Below are 11830 nucleotides of genomic sequence, written 5' to 3'. Positions count from 1 at the left end.
TAGGATCGCTTCCGCTCCGCGTTGATTAGGCACTCGAGCGCTGGGTGTTTCTCAAGGCCGCTGACTGGCTGTTTGCTGCCCCTGTGAGCCGTCAGGGCTTTCGCATAATCGTTTAAAGCGAAGACTTACCAAAGCGGGCAACATTGCTTGATTTTTTAACTAGGCTTGTGTACTGCAATAATCCCAGGACGTACAGCTAGGTAAAATCTACGTGCAGTTTAGACGATTTATGGCATTTTTTTGTGTGTGCTGGCAACAACCAAAGAAAATAATGCTGAGTAAGCTAAGTTAAAGTAAAAATTTATTAATGTTTTCATTAAGCAGATAGAATAGTGTGATATAGAGGTTAATCAGCTGCTAATATATTCATTTCATTTTCCACCTGGAAATCTACTGTGTAATCCAGTTGCATTTTGCCTTATAACAAGAATCTCTACACAGTTGGTTATATTTTGAAGAAGTTATTATGATGAGAAAATTAGCAGTTTCCTGAACCTTTTGGRAGAATATTTCATTGGTTGCTGTACTTGATGAACGTGTAATTCTGCATTACATGGAAAAAAAATCCAAATACAATTAATACAAGTAATTCAAATAATGGAAATAATTAATACAAAAAAATCAAACAAGTGTTGTCAGTGGATAAGTTAACAAAATATTTCTCATCAATCCAGGGGTTGTATTGCATTTATTTTTATGCATTCAACTACTTCTGTCTTTTAATCCTACAGCCAAATTGCAATTAAAATTTAAAATAAATTCTTTTTTTCCCATAAAACTAAGTATCATCATGACAACTAGAGCAGTTTAATTATGTTTTCCTTTAAGACTTTTTGTGGGAAAAATTATCTGAAGATTGAGTTTTCTTTGAAATAGAAAAGTTTTCCTGTTTTGCACTAGTACAGTTTATATAATCAATTCTAGAAACTGTTTGAAGACAAGAGTAATCACTTTAGTAATCTTTTGTATTTTCATAGTACCTATGCAGCAAAAAAAAACCAACCAAACATAACCCACCGTGATATCAACATAAAGCATTCCTACTGTTTAGCTAAAATTAAAAAAAAAAAAAAAAAAAAAAAGTAAAATGGTATTGTTAATTGCTTTGAGGCAGACTGACAGAAATATTTCATTTTGGTTTCTAAATGACATCAGCTTTGTTCCAGCTGAACAGATATAACTTTGCTACTTCAATTTTTTCTAAGTAAGCATACAATGTGATATAATATGAGCAGTGGGAAGAAACAATCAGACAAAAACCTACTTACGCACCCTRTAATAAAATAACATGGTTTTCTCCTGTGCTTTGTACGTAACATAAAACTAAACATATCACTCACCTTAGCTGATTATAATTTGCATAAGATAAATTAAATCAAGCATGGTTAAAGTCAGCATCTAAGGGGATAGTGCTACAGGAGAAAAGGAACACCAGACAAGTACGGACGGACGGATGGACGGACAGACACACAGCCTGGTGAGCGGGCACAGCCCAGCCTGGGCTGGTGGCCCACATGCCAGTCTTTGCATCAGGCTCAAATCCCTCTATTTTGGTGTCTTGAAAGGACTTGAAAATGAATTCTTCACAGAGTATATTTTTATCTGGGATCTATTTTTCTRTATTACTGTTATCCTTTCATGTGAGGGTTGCGTGTTTTAGTCACTGTTAGTCAAGTGTGTGAGTTAATAAATAGTGAGTTTTTTTTAGTATTCTAATGGATATTAATCAGTCACTTCAGTCCATCTGAACGAGCAAATGTCTGCCTCATGAAAATTATAGTTTTGAAGGTTCCTAGAAAAATAAACTGTAGATAAACACTAAGTTTACCTTTCTCACCTTTAAAAAAGTGTATTTTTGAAAGAGAATATGTTGCTGCTTTAATCTTCTTTATGTCATTGCCTATAATTGTCACCTTCATCTTTTCATTCCTATTACTAGTCTTAGTGTAACCTTGGGAAATGCCTTCTAGACAAATCCAGGTAGAATGGACTTTGCATGAATTGTTGGGCCAACCTGAATTTTTAATTTGTGTRTGAAATTCAGAATTGTGGGATACTAGTTCTTTAATAAATGATATTTCTGGGAACAACCCATCTAACACAAATGATTCATTCCTCCACATTATGGATAATATACATGTGTGAGTATTTCTAGATTGGAATGTTGCTGAACTGTTCTACATTTGCAAGTTTTTATTAAAAAGTGATTCTTTTTTTGTTCCTATTTAAGTCCAAGTCCTGTTTCAAGACCCTGTTTTAAATGCATTTTTTCAACCCATTTTTTACAACATGTKTTAAGACATAGTATTTCCCACTAGTTTACCATATTGCTGGACTTTATGTTCACTTTAAATCCAGGAGGTAAATCAGCATTTCTGCTCATAGGAATTGAAGGAAAAAAATCTTATTAACTGCTAAACTCCCCCTCTCTCTTAAAAAAAAAAAAAAAAAAAAAAAAAAAACCTGTGACAATTCACTAATGTAAAATTGTAAAGCTATAATAAAAACAGATTGCAGTAGTTGGCAGTCTTTCTTTTTTTCCCCATTTGAGAATTAGGCAAACTTATTTCCTAAAATTATACTGTTTAGAAACAGAAGTGATTTTTCGTTTGTGGTGAGTCACATTTAGCTTTCTTTTCTGGAGAGTCTAATTATTCCTTAAACTGTATGTCATAAAATAAGAGGGATTAAACTAAAACTGGATGGCTTATTTATCATAGGACCTATTAGGTTAGTATTTTATTATCCTAAGGGTAATGAAATGAACATTTCTTTGTCTACCTARACAAGGGAAGGGAAGACAAGAAAATGTTTGTTAAAGAAAAATGTATTTTGCCAACAGTTCATGAAAAAGTACTTATTAGCATTTGTAGGAATTTACACTGGTTTGTCCTCCAGGTGTTCAGCTATTTGATATGTCTGTGAAAGAAAAGATAAAACAGTCTTATCTGATAATTTTCTCACTTCATACTTGTCAATAGGATTCCCAATTCTTTCACTAATGTTCTATGTATTTTCAAAATGTTTGGGACTAATTTCTGAAAAGGAAGAGGTCTTCAATGCATTCTACACCTCAGTTTTTAATGGTAAGATTGGCTGTCAGGAACCCTGAGCCCCAGAGAGCAGAGGGAGGTCTGGAGCAAAGAGGTCAACCTTGATGGAGGAGGATTGGGTTAGGAGAGGACAGTAGATGTTGTTTATTTTGACTTCAGAAAGGCTTTTGACACTGTCTTCCATAATGGCCTAATAAGCAAACTTAAACGTGGACTAGGTAACTAGTCTGTGAGGTGGATTGGAAACAGGCTGTACTGCTGGGTTYACAGGGTTGTGAGCAGCAGCACAAATCGATCTGGAGGGCAGTCACTGGTCAAGAGTCGATGCTGGGGTCAGTGCTTTTCAACATCTTTCTAATGACCTGGAGTTTGCAGATGATACCATACTTGAAGGAGTAACTGATACACCAGATTCAGAGGGACCTCGACAGACTGGAGAAATGGGCAGAGAGGAACTTTGTGAACTTCAACAAAGGGAAGTGAAGAGTCCAGCAGCTGGGGAAAAATAACCGTAGGCACCAGTACAGGCTGGGGGCTGGCCTGCTAGAGTACAGCTCTGTGGAGGAGGATGTGGTAGGTCCTGGTGGACAAGTTGACCATGAGCCAGCAATGCCCCCTCATGGCAAAGACATATCCTGGGCTACATTAGAAAGAATGGTGCTAGAAGCTCAAGAGAAGTGATCTCTCCCCTCTACCCACTCCTGGAGTTCTGTGTCCAGTGCTGGGCTCCCCAGTACAAGAAAGCCGTGGATAAACAAGGGTGAGCCCAGTGAAGAGCCACTGATGATGATGAAGGGACTGGAGCATCTCTCATATGAGCACAGTTTCATCTGTTCAGCCTAGGGAACAGAAGTCTCAGAACTTCTGTTCCCTATCAATGTGACAAGGACACAAACTGAAACACAGGGAGCTCCTCCTGAATAGAATAAAGCACCCCGTGAGGGTGGTCAGACACTAGAATAGATTGTCCGGAGAGGTTGTGGAGCCTCCAGCAATGTCTAGAAGCTGTCTGGAYGTGGTCCTGGGCAACCTGCTCTAGGTGACCCTGCGTGAGGAGGGGCTTGRTCCAGATRATCTCCAGACATCTCTTCCAACCCCAGCTGTTTTCTGATTCTGTAATTTAAAAATGTTCTCCAAAGTTGTATCTCTAAGAATTTATTTCTATATTGAACTATGTAAAAGTAAATATTATCTGCACATGATTCCTCTTGAAGGAGGAAAGGTAATAGAGTAGAAACATTTAATAATCGCTAGGAGTGGCTGTGCTCCTTGCTGAGCTATTACCTGCGGATACATCACATGCAGATACAGGGATCTACCATTRCATCGTGCATTTTCAGCAGCAAGGCAGTGTGTGTTTAAGTGTATGCACCACCTACATTCTTGCATCCAAAACAAGGTGATGCAGTTCATAACATCAACCTGAAGGAAATCATAAATATGTTTRTAATATGTTTTGATTTCTCCTGTTCGTTTGTTTTTTACTCTACCTGTAGAAGAAAACAAACAATCCTCGTATCTATCACTACTAGCAGGGCCACTGCAATATAAAGGAGCTGTTACGCATTGCCTGCTTTTGATTGCTTTAATACATTTTATATAACATGCCAAGATGTTAAGCCAAATAAAWTGTTTTAAATCAAAGAAAATTCAAACAAAAAGTTAGTCTTAATTTCAGATTTTAAAACACATGGTACTAATTTTGCAATACTGTGAAAGTGTGGTGGTAGAAGGATTATTAGCTTAGGATAGCACAGGACAGAACAGAACAGAATCCTGAAAAATAGAGTAGTCAAAAATATAATAATAAATTGGCCTGCAATGTATAAAATTCATTTGCCTTTCATATCCTAGTCAGATACTGAAGCTGTTTGTTTTGAAATAATTTGCAACAATGTGAACTATCCTTTTGCAATCTATAAATTTTGCAAGCATGTATACCCACTGATACTATGTTAAAGTTTCTACTTTATACCTATAGCCTCCTAAAGTCATTTCTTCCATAAACACACCTTCAAGACTCTCCTACTAATTCCCTTCAGTCATGAACTGAGATACTAACGAGTATAATGAGTATTTACTCTTCTCCTTGGCAGCATTATTGAATGGGAGGAAAAGAAAAAGAAAAGAAAAAGGAAAAGAAAAGCTGAGGTGTTCATGTTGTTTTTTAGGCTTGCTGAAAAAGTATGCCGTATCCCCGGGCGGCAGGTGCTGCAGAAGTGTGTGACAATAGGAAGGTTCAAATTCTTTGTGTCAAGGAGTTAATAAATAACTAAACTACATGCCTGGGAACCAGCAACAAAGCAATTTGTTCTTGTCATCCAGAAGTGGTTAAATTATGAAAAATTGTCCTCTATAGATTTAACTGATCCATGAATCTAATTTGTGAACTGTAGTGTGTTGTAGCTCTGTGTAACTCGTATTTTCTGTATTAGGAGCAGTGAAATATGACCAATGCCACTTTTTGTTAATGAATTGTATAGGTAATATCTCCAGGCAGGATAATGGACTACAAAACATGTATAGCCTAAAAAGTATTTAATTTATTTTTGGAGGTTTAGTTTAATTAACTTCTAAATGTGTCTTTTTTTCTGAAACTTGCTTCTTTAATAGGTTATGTAAAAATATATTATTTAGTTCAGAAGAATTAGATAGCAATGCCTAGATCAGTTAAAATATACTGATACATATGATCAGTTAAATGATATATATAAAATAAAGGGGATAATATAATGGTGCAAATACAGAACCCTTTTGTTCAAGTAGAGAAATGGATTTGCATATGCAGAAGACAATATTAAAAGCCCTATGCGTTAAATGACACTACTATGCTACGACCAGGTACAGTGTTTGGTAAAGTCGAGGAGTGGGAATGGGGTGGAGGAAATAAGCTGATATACTGGTGAAATCCTGAGCATTTTTAATTGTTGCTTGTCAATTATTATTATTATTATTATTATTATTATTATTATTATTATTATTTGGACATGCTCTAGGTGACCCTGCTGAGTGGGGAGGTTGCACTAGATGATCTCCAGAGGTCCCTTCCGACCTTACTGATTCTGTGATTAGGTCTATTTACAGTACATTTGTTTCTGTACACAACCATGTACAAAGTAAAGAGAATCCAAGTGAAGCAAGAGTTAGCTTTGATCTCTAACGGGGAAAGGAATTTCCTCCTTTGTCCTCAGCACACTGTGGGCTCTGGTTTAGATATCCAGAAATGGGTAAGAAAGCAGTTGTTATGGAGAAAAGAGCATGGAAATGGCTAAACGCAATAACGAGCATAAACCTCAGTAAAGGTCTGATTCTGTTATGCATAAGAGAATACAGAAAGGAATGAAGATTTACATGAAAATATGTGTTCTAGTACAAATTATTGGTTGTCATCTACCCAGTACTTCTAAACTAACAAAATCCCTTTCTCTCTTTCACAGAATAACGATATAATCTATTACAATGCAAAAGATGATCAGAATGATGTAAGTAATAACTTTCTTTTCATTTTATTACTTAAATTATAACAAAATATAAAGGAATTGAAAARTTTGATCAGACTCTAAGTCTATCATTCAAATATTTCACAGAACCAAGAAAATAAGAAGCTTCTTAAAAAGCTTCCTAAAGAAMCAGATTATATTTTATATTTTAGTTCTAAATGACTGGTTTCCCTCATTTAGTCTTCTGAGCTACGCATTAAGGAATGTGTGGGGCAAAAATAAGATGTTTCAGACACAATATCATTGTGTCTGATATCACAATATCACATTCATTTCTTGAAATGTGATAAAATCGTAATTGTATGACTGGAGAAACAAAATGGTAAGTGTAAAGAGTTTACTGTCCTCTAAAGAAACAATTTTCTGGCCTCACTTTCTAAACTCATATTTCCTAGTATTACTTTTACTGTAAGAATTCTTTTATGTGAGTGAAAAGCAGATGTAAAATGTTACCAAATAACAATTTTCATCTACTTTGTGATCATTCGTATTAATATAATAAGATTTGGGGCAATGGAAAATCCACTGCAAAGGTTTAGATAAGATGCATAGTATTTTAATGCCAAGTTCTAATAAAACTCTTGCTTTAAGTGGTTTGGAGCTTCCTATCCTGGCTTTAAATATTAAAAGTCTTAATGTCTTCTGGGAAGAAGACAAGTTATCTTCACTGTCACTTGAGATAATACAACTGCTTGTCATCATTATAGATGTAATTTATAAAACCATTGAAAAGATATTGTAAATGTATTAATCAGAGGTTTCAGCATGCTTCATTTACACTTTTTAATCAAGTATTCTTTAGAGATTGATGGCATCAATATTGTAATTGATGCTTCTTCTGTAAAGCAATTAAAGAAGATGCATAGATCATGTCAAACAGAACTATTTGATATGTTTGTACAGAACTAAAAGTATTGGAATTCAGTTACAAGAAACAAACCTATTATCTAAAGTTTTAAAGTTTGTGTGTTTTAACTAAAACTGACCTAAATTTGAAARCTCTTCATTTATTTTCATTGAATTCACCAGGATTTTTAGAATTTTTGTAGCAACAAGACAGTCACTTCTAAAAATATCTCTTTTCTTTACCAAGCGTAAGTATTTTATTTCAAGAATAAATATGTCATATGGCTATTATATTATTTTAGAATGTTCTTAATTGAACTGAAAGTTTTAAATCCTAGGAATGCAAACTCATCTACCATTTCTGTCATGTATAGTGTCAGAGGAATTTTTTAAGAAGGCAACRTGGTATTATTTGAGCCTACTTAATTGGTTTCTAGCCTTGTAAACTTGGTTGTTTGCACTCACTTGTCTGATTGAGAAGAAATTCAGGCAGCTTGCAAAAGTGAATAGCAGTAACCAACATCTGCTACAGTTCTTTGCATCTTTAGTTTACTTGAGGCACTCTRTGGGAATTAATTAGTGAATTTATCATGTAAGCAGAGGCAGAGGAATTTAAGCTGGATGTTGCCCTAAGTTTTGCATAGATATTTTTGCRTAGTGGACTGAAATGTTTTAGAGATATCTGTTGTATGCACTGTTTACAATATAGAAATACAGCACTGAGACTTTGGTTCTGGTGAGCTGCAAGTGTGTTGGTAGCACTATATGTGCGGAAGTAATCGATTACTWTTCTTTCCTTCGTAACAGTCCACAAATCAAAAGGTTAAAGAGGGAGAAAGCAAAGGGAGTGCTGCTTTCTACCTGTGGACGTTTCTCCTTTTATTCTACTTACTTCTTTCCAAGGTTAGATAACAGTATGAAGGGAAGAGATTTCAGGAAGGTGTAGGACTGTGCAGTTTCTGGTTCCTTGAAAATGTGTGCATCTCTTTGCCATTTCAGCTTTTTTAGTTAGTATGATCAGGAGGGTTTTTTGACTGCATTTGAAAGCAAATGCTTTGACTTGAATAGATGTCAGTTAGTCCCCCAGGAGTTCTGATTAGACCATGAAAAGAGAGGCCAATCTCACATTTCTCTGCTGCTGACACCTTATCGGCTTCACACATCTGCTGCAAGCTTGATTTGCCCACCCTAGATAAATTCGTCTAATTCTATTTCTTTCTATTCAGTAAAGGTGAAGTATCATAATAATGTTAAAGTTTATCTTCTTTAAACTGCAGTATAGATGCTAATTGTAAAGTAAACTTCTTTCTTATGTTGCTGTAAATAAGTAGTTCAGGTGCTAAAGAATGAGAACAATTAATTTAGAGATGTAATTATATACGTAGATTTAGATCCCTTTATAAGGCCCGGTCTTTTAAGAATCAGTAATGTGCACCTCCTAAAAAGCCCTTCCACCTGTTTTACATTTTTCACTTTTTCTATGCAAATATTTCTTTACTAGACTAAAATGTAGTAATTGTTTTCTTTCATCAGTTAAGATTCATCAAGTAGATGCAGAAGATGAATCCAAGATCAGCTTGTGTTTTAACTGTTGCTCTTCTTTGGGAATAGAAAGTTGTAGGCATGCTTACTGATGATTTTCATCTCATAACAGTGGTTATAAAATTAGTTAATTGTTTTTGAAAGACATTTTGGATGTGAAAATGTCTGTATTTTATGTGCCTGATCATTTTGATCAGTGACTAACTTTAGAGAAGAAATAGTAAGTATGAGATGGTCAGAAATCCAGGACTAAGATTTAGTTGAAAAAACCTGCATCCAGGACTAAATTATGTGTGCAAACACTGCAGACTGTTCTCCGCTGTCCCTGTCTGAACRGTGACGGTTGATTTCTACTTTCACGTCCATTCCTTCCAACTCCCTGTGTTCTACAACTTTAAAATAAGATTGTGTGATTACACAGCACTGCTTTTGGCAGCTCTTGGTGGTTTGTCATAAACTGCAGCACAAATGTCTACAGTGAAGGATACAAATACATTAGAAGACATGAGAAATCCCATTTAAAAACTTTATCTCAGAGAATCCAAGGATTATGCTCACATGGATSTGTGATTTAACTTATATCCTTGATTTTATTTGTATTCCTCTTCCAGACCTGATTTAGGCTACTTTATGGTGGAATCTCCTGCTGTCTTCTGTTCACTTTACTTCCTCAGTTCTTACACCTGTAGAGGAACTCTTCTTGAAGCATGGCTGAAACCTCTTTAGTTTACTTTGTTTTACCAATTTACCCATTACAGTAGGAGTCTGTTATTTCGTAGGAGCAGAATGGTCAACCTGCCTAGACCTGCTACGTACTCTATTTCTACGTGATTTTTCAAAGATCTTACATTTCTACATTTTTAAAATAAATATAAGCCATGTGAAAAATAATTTCCCATTTACGAGATTTAATATTGATGTGCCTTTTATGTGCCTGCCTTCCCTTAAAAGAGTTATCTCTGTTGTACTGATGTATTTCCTGTATATTCCCTTTATGTTTCAAGGTTATATTCATAGTCTCTTCAGTATCCAGTATATTAAATTGAAAATTGTTGCCTATTCTTGTTAAACTTACCTTGGTATGAACCTCCACTTGCCTCTCCAATCCAATCGCTTGTGATCTTGTGCTGTAGATCACCCTTTACAGTAACCTTCGTCTGCCAGCCAAAGAGGGAGGACAGGAAGATTTTTGGTCCTTTAGCTAATAGTAGCCCACAGCAAAGTGCTTAACAGCTTAGTTTTTGGCTGAAGTGGTGACATTATGAGTAAGTGGTGGTGTTCAGGCCCCACACCACTCACAGGCCTTACTGTCCCTGCCCACGCTGGGGGAGTTTGTCAGATCAGAGTTTATCCAGGTACCTAGATAGCAAATTTTTATATTCCAGTTAATACTGGGATTTATCCTTTTTAGCTTGGTGGGACTGAGACATTTCTGTTTTTCAATGAAAATGCAAAAATACTTCACACAMAGCTGCTACAGCTTTCCAGACAGCCTTCATAGGATACACTGTCTGCTCTCCCTTTTGCTGTCCATGGATGCATGATCCGGTCCCATGGCTCTGGTTCCATGGCTACCACCATTCGTCTTCCCTTTTGGTYGAACAGTTTATCATAACCCCTATCTCCTTGTGGTGGTCAGTAGAATTACTATCATTTACTGCAAGTTCATCCTTCCCTTGCTCCTTCCTTCTCTGTCTCCTCCATGGCAGGAAGCCCTTTCTCTATTGTGTCTCATCATTCTTCATTGATTGTGTTTACTTGGCTAATTCTTAATGGATTTTTTTTTCTTGAATTTAAACTCTTACATTTAATTATTTCTTCTGGTTTTTACATCACATTATTTTGATTTGCTGAGCTATTGTTTRCATAAGGTAAAAACCGTTCTATGAGATCTTAACAAGTGCTTCAAAGAAAAAGTTCTATCTTATACACACTTGTACTTAAATGAAACTGTAACTATTTTAGTGGTGGGAACTTTAGCAATGAGTATGAGTAAGAGAATTTAGGTGGCATCTTTTTAAGTAAAATCTTAGATTTTACTAGAATCATCTCTGAAGCATTAGCTAGTAAAACCTACATAGTCTTCTGCCATCCATTCTCTGCTGTCTCTGACAAGTTCATACTTTATGCTGTTCCTTACTCTGACCCTTCATTTAATCAAAAGATGTGATAGTATATTTATGTATTATATACTATGTCTATAAATAAAAGTAGGAATATTTAGGAGCAGTAATTTAGCTATTAAAATTATATATCTAAGGTTAAGCTAGTCATTGTGGGTAGATCTAGAGGGCTGTTCTCTTTATTCTGAAATAGGTATCTCTGGTCATATGGATCAATTGTAGGTGTCTGCTTCTCTCTATTGATCAAGTTCCTATAATGAATCTTTTAGGTCTTACTTGTTCAAAGAATTAGAAGAAATTTATCTTACTCATAGGTCCTGTCATCCAATCTTTTCTTTTCACTCATCCCTTTAAAAAYATGATTTCCTTCTATTCCTTTTGATCAGAACATTGCTCTAATGTAAATTTTATGTGTTTTTTTTTCTAGTGTGTGTAGTTTGCTTTCCTTCTTTGTGTCTGTGTACCATATTCAAGAGATCCTTCTCTCTCATTCACTGACTCTAATTACTTAGTTCACTTGAATTAGGGGGAAAAAAAAAAGCTTGTGAAGACTAACCATTCTGTGTCCTTAGGACTTCTCAGGCCAAACAATCAATTTTTAACCCTTTAGTCCATCAATCAGTAATGTGCCTTTCATACTCTTTATCCTGCAACAGCAATTAGATTCTGCTTGCTTATTTCCTCCCACAGCACTGTGATATGTGAGCATTTCATGGGAATTAATGAGTTCTATCCTCAAAACAARGCAGGATGTGTTGTATCCCCA

At 35.6% G+C, this 11830-nt stretch overlaps 1 protein-coding gene across 1 annotated transcript in view; it reads left to right on the top strand.

The window, feature by feature from the left end:
- Positions 1 to 11830, top strand: part of CACNA2D1 (calcium voltage-gated channel auxiliary subunit alpha2delta 1) — a 337698-nt gene that overhangs the window by 145156 nt on the left and 180712 nt on the right. Inside the window, exon 4 of the mRNA XM_085298915.1 lies at positions 6491 to 6535. Coding sequence (XP_085155041.1) covers positions 6491 to 6535 — 45 coding nt within the window. The remainder of the gene's footprint in view (positions 1 to 6490; positions 6536 to 11830) is intronic.

This window comes from Rhea americana, unplaced genomic scaffold (assembly GCF_003343005.1).
Source record: "Rhea americana isolate MKP2758 unplaced genomic scaffold, rheAme1 scaffold_1, whole genome shotgun sequence".
NCBI classification, from domain to species: Eukaryota; Metazoa; Chordata; class Aves; order Rheiformes; family Rheidae; genus Rhea; species Rhea americana.
This window is presented reverse-complemented; position numbering and strand designations above follow the sequence as displayed.